Below are 16,126 nucleotides of genomic sequence, written 5' to 3'. Positions count from 1 at the left end.
CACAGTGAGAGGCGGGGTACCCACTTGATGTCCTTTTTAACTGTATTTCAGACATTGAATCCTGGATGGCAGAGTATTTTATACAGCTCAACCAGGACAAAACTCAGGTTTTAGTTATTGGTACACGAGACCAGAGAGAGAAACTAGCGAGCAAACTTCAAGCTGTCTATTTTTGCCCATGTCAACAAGTTAAAAATCTTGGTGTAACATATGACTCAGAACTGAATTTTGAGGCTCATATAAAGGATGTCACAAGAAAGGCATTTTATCATTTAAAAAACATTGCCAAAGTACACCAGTTTCTCTCTCAAGCCAATGCAGAGACACTTATTCATGCTTTTACTACCTGCAGGATTGATTACTGCAATGCTCTTCTTTCTGGTCTCCCTAAAAAGAACTAACCCTAACCCTAACTACAATTACTTCAAAACTCAGCCGCTCGAATGTTGACAAAGACCAGAAAGAGAGCTCACATTACACCGATTTTAAAGTCTCTGCATTGGCTTCCTGTGCATTTAAGAAATTATTTTAAAATTCTTTTATTGGTTTATAAAGCACTTAATGGTCTTGCTCCTTATTTATCTAACTTGCTTTTGCCATATGAACCCAGCAGGTCTTCTGGAAGTGGCCTTTTAACAGTATCCAAAGTTAGAACAAAAACATATGGTGAGGCATCTTTTTATTACTATGCCCCCCGTTAATGGAATAGCCTGCCTGAAGAATTGACATGTAATACTGATACTTCTAAAAGCAAACTTAAGACCCACCTTTTTAGTCTGGCTTTTTACTAAATTCTTAATTTAATCAATTTTAGGTGTTTTATTTCATTTTATATATACATATATTAGTGCTCTCAAAAATATTGAGTTAACGCGTTAACGCAAATCAATTTTAATGGCGTCATTTTTTTATCGCGAGATTAACGCTCTTTGTGACCTAATGAACTTGTAACGTTAGTAACGTAAGAAAAACTACAGGATCCGGTTATAAACCGGAAACAAAACAACAGGCATGCCCCACGTATGTGTTTGGTCTTGCCTGCTCACTAGCTGTAAAAAAGTAGGCTGCTGGATTGTGTAGATGTCAAGCACGAAACACTGAAATGGATGCAAACAAGATTCTGAATGGAAAGTCTCTCTCATCTCTCATCTTCCACTGCTTATCCGGGGTTGGATCGCAGGGGCAACAGCTTCAGCAGGGGACCCCAAACTTCCGTTTCCTTTGAATGGAAAATCTAGTTTCAAAAAGTTGCCAGATGGGTCGACTGACAAGACCAAAGTTATCTGTGTGTATTGTCGGTGTGAACTGAATTATCACTGTAGCACATCCAGTCTGAAATGCCACTTGATGGCCATCAAGGTGAATTCTCTACCGCCTCCTTGTCAAAACCAGGCAACAATGGACAGCTTTCGACGGAGACATATGGATGCTGTTATGCTCAAAGGAAACTTAAGAAAGGAAAGTTTAAGCCATGGTTTAACTGCACTATAGCCTGAGTCCTAGTTTATCGATAACAGCAATAATGTGCACTTTGTAACTTTATTTTGGATCACCCTATTTTGATCCCTTAGAAAGGGTTGTTGAAGGGGCTTTTTTTGTAACCCAAGTATTTATTTTTTGTCATCTCTTTATTAACAGTGTTAAATTGTGTGAGATTTTGCTTTAAATGTGAATGTCTGCTCAAAGTGAGAATGTTACTGTGAAATAACACTACACGTCGTTTTCAATTAAAGAACATTTGAACAAAGCAAGCCTATCCACTCTTCCATGTTGATAAGAGCATTAAAATGATAATTGAAGCGACGTTTAGAATAGATAAAAATGTGCGATTAATTAATGACATTCATGAGATTAATCGCAATTAAATATTTTAATCGATTGACAGCACTAATATATATATATATATATATATATATATATATATATATATATATATATATATATATATATATATATATATATATATATATAAATTTTGCTCAATTTTATTTATGATTTTTTTAAATATAGTTTTAATATTTCAAATTTATCTCCTGTGTTTCCTCATTTCATTTCTTTTTATTTCAAGATCGCATTTCCTCAGTATTTAGTTCATCATGATGTAACGTGAGTGTTGTGTTATGGGTATGTGTGGGCGGGGTAGGGGGGTGGGGGTCTTTATTTTCTTTATCTTCAATTGTAAAGCAATTTCTGCTACATTTCAATTCTGTATGAAAAGTGCTATACAAAGAAAATTATTATTATTTCTTCACACACACACACACACACACACACACACACACACACACACACACACACACAAGGTAGCAACAGTGTTAAGTCTGTCTTCTGTGAAAAATATAGCCATTAAGTGTTTACCAGTGTGTTTCTTCTTCTGCCGGACAGGTGAGCCCCAGCAGCGTTGGCTGTATCCACAACGCGCCCCCAGTGCCAGTCGACTGGGCACTGTAGACTCCATCTTAAATGGAGCCGTTTCATTCTGCTGTTCACTTGATGAAGGAGGCCCATCTGATACTGCAAGTTAAGAAAATAATCAGACATCCATGTATGTCAAACAATACTGTGTTACCATAAATTGATGACCTAATGTAAGATAGCATGGGATCTAGGTCTAGGTTTCAGAAATGAAAATCAAATCCAAAATCTGAATTTCTCACTGACTGCTACTGGAAAACGGCAATTTTGGCCATCAAGTGATACTAACAGATTCAAAGAGAAAAGATAATGCCAGCCCTGTTCTGGAAATTCTCTTCACTTGTTACCTGCCAATTTTCCATTTGACTTTGCAAATGTTTTCAAAGCACTTCATGGACTGGCTCTGAGTTATATTTCTACTGCTGCTCCCTTCTTTTTGTGTCATTTTATGTAATGGAGGTGCTGAATATATGTAATATATAAATAAGTTAACTACCTGTATGTTTTCAACCATTACTCTATGGTGAAAACAGAACAAGTCTAATAACTATAAGCTACTTATTCTTATCTCACTCTTCTGTATATAATTGTTGTTTTTAATTTGCATGCACTTGTTTGACTACTGTACCTGCTCTATTGATGCTGCTGTAAATTGGAATTTCCCCTCGTGGGACCAATAAAGGACTATTGAATTGAATACAGTACAAGTATAACACAAATTCCAAAAAAAAGTTGTGTCGCTGCATAAAAATAAACAGAACGTCATCATTTGCTCACCCTTTTGATACATACTCAATCAAAAATGGTATAAAGACAATATATGTCATCTTTACCACATCAACTTCATTGATTTTTGTAAATATATGATTATTCTGAATAATAACAAGGGACTGTGCAAGTTGTGGAAAAAACAAAAAAACACTTGTTTGGAACATTCCACGGGTAAACAGGTGATAGTATTGTGATTGTGTATGAAAGGGGCTTGAAAAAGGAAAGGAGAAAAGGCCTCAAAAGGGGCAAGGTTCACCACCTCCTGACATGCACGATTTTGTAAAGGACATTACTGCATGGGGTCAGGAACTCTTCGGACAACTGCTGTTAGTAAACACAGCTCATTTGCAACTTATTGCATTCTGTTTTTATTTACCTTTCACACAGCATACCAACTTTTTTGTAATTCGGGTTATATGACATGCCACCCTGAGAAGTGGTGGGTGTTCTCACCATGCTCCCTGGTCTCAGCTGTATTCTCCCCCGCTGAACTGTTCTGCACTGGGTTTAGTTCAGCCTGATGAGCCACCTCTTCACCAGTCAGTGCTACAGCAGAGGAAGAACTGGAAGAAGAGGCTGCCATAGTGGTTGCAGATGAAGATGAGGGTGTATGTTTGGAGACACCCCCTGTGGCCCCACTCACCCCACTGTGGCTGGTGGCAGTATGTTTGGATGGGCTGCGCTGGCTGCCAGCTGCTGGCTTGCTGGAGTAGAAGGAGCTCAGGGTCTGGGGCTTGTGGGTCTGACTCTCTCTATCCAATAACTTATCCAGTATCTAAAGATGGGAGGTGTGAGAGGAAGTGAGAGAGTGAGAGAGAGAGAGAGAGAGAGAGAGAGAGAGAGAGAGAGAGAGAGAGAGAGAGGGAGGGAGGGAGAGAGAGAGATTCATTTTAACATAGAGTAGTCAATCGATCCAAATGCTAATTAGTGTAACTTAGCATTCATATTTGTTTTGTTTTTATATTCATTTTTTTCCCAGCATTAGCCATTTAGTGGATTTGTGTTCTGTAAAAAGCTTTCTATATAGCATTTTCCACTGTTTCTGGTTGCTACTGTGTGTAGGCTTGCCCAGGAACTCACAGGGTTTGAATCTTACACACATTGCACTGTGCATGCCGGATAAAGAGAAAAAAGAGAAAAGCTGGTGATGAGCTCACAAACTGTCATCTCTAGGGTCAATAGTGTGTCAATAATAAAGTATAGAGAACAGTTTGTAAATATATACCGTTTCCCAGGGACAGTCTTTGTCTCATCCTATTTTTAAAGCCAGTGGGTATCTCTGCTACAGCAGGAAGAAAATGTGGGCACTGTTTCGCTTTGCCTGGCTTACTACAAGAATACATCTCATAGCTCTCTCTCTCTATCAGGCATACCAGTCATGTTTGAAATGTTTGCTTTTTTTCTTATCAAATTGACAAAATGGTCACAGCAGTGATTGACGGCTACCTTTTTGAGTTTGCTCTGATCATCCTTATAGGTAATCATGAGAGCCAGAGCCAGGTCACCTTTCACCCGTCTAGTGCCTTCACACAGCAGAGGATGCTCAGCTTCACTTACTGTTGTCTTCATACCTACAGATACACAGAGGATGGGACAAGAGAAGGAATTACAGCAAGAAGTGAAGGGGGAGTCAAGATAAGGTACAGTGGACAGTATACACAAAGTCAGGAAGAAGTGAGATAAGTGGTGAGGAGAGAAAAGAAGATATTAAGAAACAGAATAAAAAAGGTGACCGAATCTAATTCAGACAGAAATGAAAGAAGAGGACAAGAACGAATTTACCAAGCGCAGCAACAGCAGCCTCGAAGCCCAGCTCCTCATCACCAGGCATCTCATTATTACGGTTGCGGCTTGGTGGACGGGAACCCGTTGGGGACACAACTGCACAAACAATATGAAGAAAAGTGAAAGGGATGTTAAATCTTGAAGTTCCCATTTGAAATGTCTTGATATGGAAAGTGTCCTGAGACAACTTCTGTTGTGATTTGGCGCTATACAAATAAAATTGAATTGAATTGAATTGAATAATTTAGGCCTTAAAAAATAATCATGTAAGTCACTCAGAATAGGCACTAGCTCAAAATCAGGCAAGCGGTATATTCCAGAGTGCAGCATTACACGACAACAATTTAACAAAATCATAATTCTTTCAAGTAAATCTTAAATTGTGGTATCAAAAGATAATTAATCTTATCAAACTTCATTTGCATTAGGCTATAAAACTTGTTCGAGACATCCATTGGCCAAGTGATTCAGACACTACATATATCCCCAACCCCAACCCCAACCTTTGTTGCCTTTCAGACCCATCTCTGACCCTACATTTCCTGTTTGCATCTAAACTGGCAAAAACTGGCAAAAATGCCATGAAAAATAGTCTTAATTGAAAGACAAACAAATAAAAATGATAAAACCTTAAGAGAACTGTTCTTGATTTCTCTTAGTAGGTTATCTGAAGTAATTTTTGAGCTTGAGCTGAGAAGAAACAACTGTGGAAAAAAAAATGCATGTGAATTATATGACCAAACACCTATATAGAAAAGAGAAAAACAAATTGCTAATTGGATAAAAAAACACAGTATTCACTGCAAAAAACAAAAACAAAAAACAACAACACCACACATCCAAGTTAATTCAACATTTTAAATCTTATACTTAAAATGTCCAACAATCAAACAATAATTGGTGCTTACCTGGGGTACAGAGTACATCAAAGATAAAGCTAGCCAACATGAGAGGCAGCACAGGTCTGTAATCACAGAAATTTCCGTCTCTGAGCTGCTCGGCTCTCTCTCTGATGGTCGACATCTCCACCAGGCCCAAAGGAATCTTCTTCAAAAGTGCCACCACCTCCGACTCCTGGTAAGCCAGTTTCACCTGGTCAACACACACACGCCGTCAGTATGATACACATTATGTCTCCATGTTCTATAAGCATGTATACTCATAGTTTGGATACACAATATACATTAGACATTCTTGGCGTTTATACGGGCATAAGGAAGCCCATCACAAAATGACAACTCTTTATCTACATGTAAAGCATTTGGCACACTATATTTTTTATTTAAGGGTAGGGAAAATTAATTTGATATGGGCAGACCATGGCTGAAATGAAAATAAAAAACAAAACAACCCCTGAAGTTGAATGTGATACCTCAGTTGATCTCACCGTACAAACTTGAAATCTTTGGAACACCTCACCAGCATGTATAAAAGGACAGAACTCAATTAGTAACTACCATTAGTGACTTGTTGGTGATAGAAAGAGATGTATAACATAATGCTTCATAATGCTTAACATAATCCATCGAAAACCTGGAGGACACTTTTGCCATGAATCTGCATGTATTACTGCATGTTTGCTTTTTGTTTACTTTTTAGTGTGTATTTATTTCTGTGTTCCATGTGTTCTACATCCCTATCACTATGGGTCAGGTTGTGCATCTTACTCGATAAACTGCAGGAGTAATTGATCAGGAAGTACATTAATATAAATTCTACAATCCAAAACAATAGGAATGGCCTCAAATTGTTTATTTTAAATTTTTAAAAAATGGCATGAAATTAGGGTTGAAATGATTAGTCAATCAACAGAAAAGTAATAGATAATCCATCCCACCTCACAGGTGTGGCATTTCAAGATGCTGATAGATGCTGATAGACAGCATGATTATTGCACAGGTGTGCCTTAGGCTGGCCACAATAAGAGGCCACTCTAAAATGTTCAGTTTATTACACAGCACAATGCCACAAGTGTCGCAAGTTTTGAGGGAGCATGCAATTGGCATGCTGACTGTAGGAATGTCCACCAGTGCTGTTGCCCGTGAACTGAATGTCCATTTCTCTACCATAAGCCGTCTCCAAATGCATTTCAGACAATTTGGCAGTACATCCAACTGACCTCACAACCGCAGACCACGTGTAACCACACCAGCCCAGGACCTCCAAATCCAGCATGTTCACCTCCAAGATCATCTGAGACCAGCCACTCAGAAACCTGCTCAACAATCAGGTTGCATAACCGAAGAATTTCTGCACAAACTGTCAGAAACGATCTCAGCGAAGCTCATCTGCATGCTCATCGTCCTCATTGGGGTCTTGACCTGACTGCAGTTCGTCGTCGTAACTGACTTGAGTCGGCAAATGCTCACATTTGATGGCGTCTGGCACGTTGGAGAGGTGTTGTCTTCACGGATGAATCCCGGTTTTCACTGTTCAGGGGAATCGTGTGGGTGAGCGGTTTGCTGATGTCAACGTTGTGGATCGGGTGGCCCATGGTGGCGGTGGGGAAATGCTATGGGCAGGTGTATTTTATGGACAACAAACACAGGTGCATTTTATTGATGGCATTTTGAATGCACAGAGATACCGTGACGAGATCCTGAGGCCCACTGTTGTGCCATCCATCCAACCATCATCTCATGTTGCAGCATAATAATGCATGGCCCCATGTTGCAAGGATCTGTACACAATTCCTGGAGGCTGAAAAAAACCCAGTTCTTGCATGGCCAGCTTACTCACCGGACATGTCACCCATTGAACATGTTTGGGATGCTCTCGATCGGCGTGTACAACAGTAGTTCCAGTTCCTGCCAATATCCAGCAACTTCGCACAGCCATTGAAGAGGAGTGGACCAACATTCCACAGGCCACAATCAACAACCTGATCAATTCTATGCGAAGGAGATGTGTTGCACTGCATGAGGCAAATGGTGGTCACATCAGATACTGACTGGTCTTCTGTCCCCCCAGACCCCCCCAATAAAGCAAAATACACATTTCAGAGTGGCCTTTTATTGTGACCAGCCTAAAGCACACGTGCAATATTCATGCTGTCTAATCAGCATCTTGATACGCCACACCTGGGAGGTGGGACAGATTATCTGGGAGAAGTGCTCACTAACACAGATATTAAACAGATTTGGGAACAATATTTGAGAGAAATGCATCTTTTGTGCATATAGAAAATGTTTTAGATTTAGATTTAGTTCAGCTCATGAAAAATGGGAGCAAACAAACAATCATTTTCTTCACATCGTTTTAACCATGGTGACGGGTTGTTGAAAGACGCTGTTTCTGTGTCTGGATGTTTTGCCGGTCAGTGATCTGTAGCGCCTACCAGAAGGGGAAGTTGGAACAGGTTGTGTCCAAGATGTGAGGTGTCTGTTGTGATGCTTCCTGCCAGTCTGTAAATGTTTCATTCCTTAATGGATGGCAGGTTCGCACCAATAATTTTTCTCAGCAGTCCTATAATCCGTTGTAGCCTGTTCTTGTTCTGTTTGGTTGCAGTCCCAAACCGGATGATGATGGATGTCCATATAACAGACTGGATTATTCCTGTGTAGAGCTGGATGAGCAGCTTTTGAGGCAGGTTGAACTTCCCAAGCTGATGCAGGAAGTTCATACTCTGTTGCACCTTTTTGACGATTGAAGCTATGTTTGGATCCCAGAAAACTGAGGGTTTCCACAGTGCTGTTAAGGATGGTGATCAGGGCAGTGGAACTTCTCCTGAAGTCCACTGTCATCTCCACAGTTTTGAGCATGTTCCGCTTCAGGCTGTTCTGACTGCACCAGAGGACCAGCTGTTCGACCTCCTGTCTGTCTGCAGACTAGTCACTGTCTTGGGTGAGGCTGATGACTGTGCTGTCTGCAAACTTCGGGGGTTTAGAAGATGGGTCTCCTGTCACCAGTCATTGGTGCAGAGAGAGAAGAGCGGGGAGAGGGCAAACATCCCTGGGGGGGCTCCAGTGCTGATGGTATGGGTGTTGGATGTCTGTGAGGAAGTTTGTAAGTATAAACAAATATATAAGTATAAACAACAAAATATATATACTGAGAAAAAATAAACAGTATATACAAAGGAATGCGCAAATATACAAAAGGATGTGCAATGGTCAAAAACAGTATATACACAGGATGTGCAAAAGTTGAATTGGTCAAATATGTGTCAGTATAAGTGAAAAGTCCAAGGGCCATTCAGAGGGAGGAGTTGTACAGGTTGACGGCCACAGGCAGGAAAGATTTCCTGTGGCATTCAGTCTGGAGTTTTGGTAGGATGAGTCTCTCACTGAACGTACTCCTGTGCCTGGCCAGCACATCATGAAGTGGGTGTGAGATGTCCAAGATAGCCCGTAACTTAGTCAGCATCCTCTTCTCTGACACCACTGTCAGAGAGTCACACTCCATCCCCACAATGTCACTGGCGTTGCGGATCAGTTTGTTGAGTCTGCTGGCGTCTGCCATCCTCAGCCTGCTGCCCCAGCACGCAACAGCATAGAGAATAGCACTTGCCACCACAGACTCATAGATAATCCTGAGCATAGTCCGGCAGATGTTGAAGGACCTCAGTTGCCTTAGAAAATAGAGACGACTCTGGCCCTTCCTGTAGAGAGTGTCAGTGTTCTTTGTTACCAGTCCAGTTTATAGTCAATATGTACCCCCAGGTACTTGTATTCCTCCACAATGTCCACACCAACCCCCTGGATGGAAACAGGGGTCACCGGTGCCTTGGTTCTTCTCAGGTCCACTACCAGTTCCTTAGTCTTTGCCACATTTAGTTGCAGATGGCTCTGCTCACACCATGTGACAAAGTTGGCGCATGCACACTATTTGGATTTCTGGGATGATGGTGTTGAACACTGAGCTGGAGTCCACAAAGAGTGGAATGGTAAAGATGCTGCATGATGTAATTCAGTCACATGTTGACTGCGTCCTCCATTGATCTATTTGCTTGGTAGGCAAATTGCAGGGGGGCCAGCAGGGGGCCTGTGATGTCTCTCAGCTGAGTCATCACCAGTCTCTCAAAAGATTTCATGACCACAGAAGTCAGGGCGATGGGTCTGAAGTTATTTAAGCCTGAGATGGAGGATTTTCTTGGCACCGGATTTATTATGGAGTGTTTGTGCTGTCTGTATTTTTACAATTCATGACTGAGATTTACTTTGTCCCCAAGAAAAATGAGCAGGGAGACTGGATGTTTCTGCTCAATGCTAGTAATCTGGTCATCCACGTATTGTATATCTTCACTAATGCAGGCCTGAGGTGGAATGTAAACACCCACCAGAATAAACGATAAGAACTCTGGCGGTGAATAAAAGGCTTTACAGTTCATGAATATGGTCTCCAGGTGAGGGCTGCATGATATGAAAGGTGAAAGCCAGCAGATGTAATGCAGTGATTCCTCCTCCTCTGGTAGCTGGTTTCTGTCTTGGCTTGTGATTTCCCATCTTGTTTTTTGTATTTATTTTAATTTTCCTTAAACTTGAAAGTTTTAATTTTTGGCTGAAATGGACATCTAAAGACATATTTTATGGACAAATGTTCAAAAGTTGTGGATGACCCTTGCGACCTGTGATATTTCACGGATACACTCTGCTCTGGTCTACTGACAGAAAAAGCCTGTTTCGGCCTACCAACAGAAAAAGCCTGCTGGCAGCTAAAGCTAACTAGCATCAAGATGCCTCTTTTCTCCACAGATGACCTCTACAAACTTCTGCAGCAGGTTGCAGTGTTGGAAACTAAAGTTCAGCGTCTGGAAATAAACGCAGAAGTGAACGGACTTTGTGGAAATGACAGCACTTTGCCGCTGACTCAAAACAGCAGACTGGAGAATGCTAACATCCAGCTAATTAGCTGTGATACAAACAAAAGCAGCAAAAACCAAAACATGAAAGAGAACTGACTCTCCTCCCACCTGTATGCTCTAACCCTTAAGGATGCCAGAGCAAAAAAAAGGGGATGCCTCATGTCCTCCACCAGGGGCCACTGCTCGTGAGGATTCACCGACTCTAACCACTAAAACTCCACCTAGGTCACCATCTCCAACTGCCCAAACTCCATCTAGCTCATCATCTTCACTAGGTATCCCATCACCCTCCTCCCCCTGCTGGAGTTTACTCACCAAATGAACAAACTTGTCAGCGCTGGTATCAGGCTTACTCCTCGCCCATCTGGGATCCTGTTCCCCCAAATTCCACCCCGCCCCCTACAACCATCTTGTCCCCCTCCACCACCACAGCGCAGACGGGCACTTGATCTGAACCTACTCCAGTCTCCTAGTGAGAGCCCAGCACAGCCACCTATTTGTGTTGGTAATTGATGTGTTCTGAGTCCAGCTTTTAAGGCAAATGTTATGCCTGACTTTCCCAAGGAAAAGCCAGGGCCCATTGTGCCAGAAGCTTCATTGATTCATGTCTCAATAGGTAGGAGGAGAAGATCAGTCCATCTCTCCAGAAACATCACATCATCAAATTTAACATGTATTCCATGTCAGCCACAGTATGTTCTAAAATATGGGGATGTTGGACTTTTTAGCACATTTAAGTTAGCTCTTTTAAATGTTAGGTCTTTGGGAGGCAAATCATTCTTAATCAATGACTTTATCATCAAGCACAAGCTTGATTTTATGTTTTTAACTGAAACTTGGTTAGGACAAGATAACGGCGCAGCAGTTCTCAATGAATCAGCCCCTCCGAATTTCAGTTTCATAAGTGAAGTAAGAATGCATAAGAGAGGAGGCGGAGTCGCCATTTTGTTTAATGATAGCATTCAATGCAAGACAGTCACTTATGGTCAGTTTGAATCTTTTCAATATGTTGCCATTCAATCAAAGTCTCCCTATCGATCAGTCTTTGTAACCATTACAAACCCCCAAAATACAGTGCAACGTTTTCTGATGAGTTTGCCAATCTACTGTCTGTTGTTTGTATTGATTTTGACTGTGTTGTGTTAGTGGGTGACTTCAACATTCATGTTGATAATCTCAAAGATGCTAAAGAAATTTTAAACATTGTGGATCATTTTGGCCTATCTCAACACGTAACACATTCAACACATAACAAAGGGCATATATTAGATTTGGTTATCTCCAAAGGGCTCAATCTCTGAGGTTGTGGTGACGATGTTGCTCTTCCTGATCATTACTGTGTGTCATTTAAAATGGCAACACCTGCTATTCTTAACAAAAGTGGAGCAGAGGTAATCAAAAAGCACTATATTAATGATAACATCTGTGCAGTCTTCACTCAGTCTTTACACCATCACCAACACTGCCCTCAGCTTCAACTGATGACCTTGTAAGCATTTTTCATTCTCAGAGATTATCAACAGAAACTGTAATAATGCCCTCACTTTGTTTTCTGTTGTGGATAGACTGACAAACCCCACAGCATCAGTCCCTCCTGAACTGCTATCCAACAAGTCATGCAATGATTTTGCAGCCTTTTTTACAGATGAAATTGAAAGAAAGACAAACAGTCCACAGCTTCCCCAGGCCTTGAAAACTGCAGTAATAAAACCTCTCCTAAAAAAAAAATTAATCTGGATGCTTCAGTAATAAGTACATACAGGCCAATATCAAATCTTCCCTTTCTAGAAAAAATTATTGAAAGGGTTGTTTTTCAACAAACACATGCTTTCATGATGCAGAACAATCTTTTTAATGCATTTCAGTCTGGATTTCGTCCACACCACAGCACTGAGACTGTACTTATCAAAGTTTTAAATGACATACATCTGAATAATGTTGCTTCCAAAAGCTCAGTCTTAGTATTTTTAGATCTCAGTGCTGCCTTTGATACAGCTGATCATGACATACTTCTTGACAGACTGGAAAAGTGGGTGGGACTTACTGGCACTGTACTACACTGGTTCAAATCCTATTTACACTATAGAGACTACTTTGTGTCAATTGGTGAGCATGTGTCTGAACAAAAAAAGATGATGTGTGGGGTGCCACAAGGGTCCATTCTCGGACCACTTATTTTCAATATCTACATGTTGCCCCTAGCTCAGATTATGGAGCATCATAATATTTCTTATCATACTTACGCAGATGATACACAACTTTATATTTCTGTGTTGTCACATGACTACAGTCCCGTACTTTCACTGAGTGAGTGTATTCATCAAATCAATGAGTGGATGTGCCAGAATTTTCTTCAGCTTAATGCGGATAAGACAGAAGTGATTGTATTTGAAAGGTCAAAAATGAAAGGTCAAAGATCAGTGCTCACCTCAACTCCATGTCACTGACAACAACAGATAAAGCCAGAAATCTTGGTGTAAATATTGATTCTGACCTGAATTTTAACAACCATTTAAAGCTCATTACCAAATCAGCCTACTACCAACTGAAAAATATAACCAGAATTAAGGGATGTCTGTCCAAAGAAGACATGGAAAAACTTGTTCATGCATTCATTTTCAGTAGGTTGGACTATTGCAATAGAGTCTTTACTGGCATAAACAAGAAAACAATTAGGCAACTACAGCTGATTCAAAATGCTGCTGCACGAGTCCTTACAAACACCAGAAAAATGGACCTTATCACACCAGTCCTCAGATCACTACATTGGCTTCCTGTGAGTTAGAGAATAGACTTTAAAATCTTACTGTTGGTCTACAAAGCATTAAATGGTCTAGGACCAAAATATATTCTAGATTTATTAACCCCATATGAAGTATTCAGACCTCTCAGGTCATCGGGGACAGGTCTATTGTGTGTTCCCAGAATCAGAACCAAACAAAGTGAAGCAGCTTTCAGTTATTATGCTCCTCACCTGTGGAACATTCTCCCTGCACACCTGAGGTCTGCACCAACTGTCAGCTCATTTACATCAGAGTTGAAAACATTATTATTTACTAAAGCTTTTGATTAAAGTAAATATATCTGCTCAATGATTTTAATCATTCTCAATGCTGAACTATTGTCTTTTACTGGCTTCTGTTTTTAATTTTCCTTTAAATGTATTTTATTTTATTTTTATTTTTTCTATTCTCTTCTAATTTCTTTCTTTCTTGCTCTCTTTCTTTGAAATATATGATTTTAATGTATTTTTATGCTTCTGTAAAGCACTTTGAATTGCCTGGTGTATGAACTGTGCTATACAAATAAATTTGCCTTGCCTTCCCTTGCCTTGCCTTGATGTGTGCTCACTGAGCCAGGTGTCCATAATGCAAAAGTCTGTTTTTTCTGTTTAGGAGCAGAATTTTGTCTATCATATTTGTCAGAGAGCGGACACTGACCAGATGTAAAGACACAAGCACTGTATAAAATCCCTGCTGTCTCATCTTAACAAGCGCTCCGGCTTGCTTCCCCCTTCTGCGTCTTATGCAAGTCCCATACAGAGTTGCAGCTCCTCCAACAAGAAGTTCAGAAAAACTTTGCAGCTTGATAAAAAGAGGAGAAAAGATCTGACCAGTAGATTTCCCAATGTTTAACAGTTACCTGACTGTGTTGTATTGGTGTGGGACAGCACAAAATGAGAAAAATAAACAAAAACAAAGCAAGTACTAGAGAGTGCAGCACCAAGTCTGCCATTCACTGCGCCATATGGTACAACCTTTTACAATGCTTGGCATACATATGATTTCATTTTCCTTCATTTGCACTTCTGCACTTAACTGCATAACATGTGTTAAAAATACATTAAACCCACAGTGGTTTACAACATGGTGATCTGTTAACAGACACAATAAATTTAACTCTACAACCATTTAATGCAATTAACTTCCTAAAGGATTTTTCAAGTACCTATGTATACAAAGCATGTGTGTGTATTTATGTGAGTGTGAGAGACCTCCAGAGCTTTGGTAGATGCTGGTGGTCTCTGGAGTTCAAGGGAGAACATGCCAGTGCTGAAGGCCAGGTTGTGTAGCTCCAATCGTTCACTGAGGACAGTGAGAAGGAAGGCGGCCTTTGACAGTGTGTTGGTGGCTACCTGCGTCTGACGGCTGGTTGACACCTTGCTCTTCTTACCCTAAATCCAACAATCAGGGAAATAATAATGTTAGAACATGAAACAAAACTGTACTGCTTTTAATTTCTTATTTTTTGTGAGAAGTTATATTTACAAATTGGCACAGTAACAATTTAGTAGAGTAACAATGCAAATATCAAACAGATATTTAAAAAAAAGTGATGGCTTTCCTTCACGAAGGAAGGCTCAATGCTTGACTACATAGCTCAAGATGCTGACTGAACATAGGAGAATGTGTTTCAGGGTGCTGGGACTTGTGACTGTATCTACCTTAGTCTGTGGTTGCTCCACTTTCAGGTCAGGAGGGTTGGCTAACAGGTCTCTGGCCAGCTCCACAGCCAGTCGGCATGCCTCATTACTGTAGCCATGAGCATAGAGGGCCTCGGCGCATGCAAACAGCACCTACACACGCATACACACACTATTCAGATCAGGAAGAAGAGCACTGGGGTTTTCACATGCTGCTGAGCCTGAAAATTTTTTGTTCAATGGCATTAGGTCCAGTTAGATGTCAACACAAGTGAAAATGAAAGACACTGTGCCAGTAGAACTACAATGAGCAAATTAGTTCATTCTCCAGTGGTCAAGAAATTTTCATCAGTTTGATTTAATAATCACACATTCTGTTCACTAGTGGAAGATTCATGCATCTTTTACAACCCTGATCTTAAAGTGGCACTCTCGAAGATTTCAGTCCTGGTTGATATGGCAACACCTGAACCAGTGCGGTTTAATATGGCAGATCCCATCATTTTTGTGGCAGCAAAACAAACTGTTGTCTTTTCAACAAAGTCAGGCAATAATTGGTATTTTTCCATCATTCTGGTATCAACTGTCATCTGATTTAATGCTGCATGCATGAGTATATAAAAAGCAAGGCACAGTTCAAGGAGGTGTGCAGCCTGTCCCCTTCAGTTCTTCATCTAACAGCTCACTGTGGTTGCTCCTTGTTCCATTACAAGGAGCTGCTATCAAAAAATGCCAAAACTGACTCTTGTCTGCTTTTGTACACATGTTTTTGATCAACAATAGCGGTCAGTGTCAAACTCAGACACACACATTGCATTTCAACTTACTACTTCTTAGTAAAGGTCAAATTGCGTTTGGCCAGTTTAAACGCCTTTAATGTGAATGTTGGGTTTGCATTAGCAGTAACTTAATAAAGCATTTTTGGGGGG

General features: G+C 40.5%; 2 protein-coding genes across 3 annotated transcripts in view; one reads left to right on the top strand and one right to left on the bottom strand.

The window, feature by feature from the left end:
- LOC139340971 (transmembrane 9 superfamily member 2-like) overlaps positions 1 to 16,126 on the top strand; it is a 369,464-nt gene that overhangs the window by 236,720 nt on the left and 116,618 nt on the right. The gene's annotated exons all lie outside the window — the stretch shown is intronic.
- The window catches only part of zswim8 (zinc finger, SWIM-type containing 8), a 425,535-nt gene that overhangs the window by 371,688 nt on the left and 37,721 nt on the right, over positions 1 to 16,126 (bottom strand). The window contains exons 11-17 of one of the 2 annotated variants that reach the window (XM_070977145.1): positions 15,219 to 15,350; positions 14,769 to 14,948; positions 5,880 to 6,063; positions 4,969 to 5,067; positions 4,633 to 4,757; positions 3,640 to 3,961; positions 2,359 to 2,514 (exon numbers count right to left, since the gene is read on the bottom strand). In XM_070977145.1, the coding sequence (XP_070833246.1) occupies positions 2,359 to 2,514; positions 3,640 to 3,961; positions 4,633 to 4,757; positions 4,969 to 5,067; positions 5,880 to 6,063; positions 14,769 to 14,948; positions 15,219 to 15,350 (1,198 nt within the window). Of the gene's footprint in view, positions 1 to 2,358; positions 2,515 to 3,639; positions 3,962 to 4,632; positions 4,758 to 4,968; positions 5,078 to 5,879; positions 6,064 to 14,768; positions 14,949 to 15,218; positions 15,351 to 16,126 lie in introns of both variants that reach the window. The other variant, XM_070977142.1, reaches the window with a different exon arrangement.

This window comes from Chaetodon trifascialis, chromosome 13, assembly GCF_039877785.1.
Source record: "Chaetodon trifascialis isolate fChaTrf1 chromosome 13, fChaTrf1.hap1, whole genome shotgun sequence".
In the NCBI taxonomy this organism is placed as follows: Eukaryota; Metazoa; Chordata; class Actinopteri; order Chaetodontiformes; family Chaetodontidae; genus Chaetodon; species Chaetodon trifascialis.
Note: the sequence above shows the minus strand (reverse complement) of the source record. Positions and strands in the feature narration are given on the sequence as shown.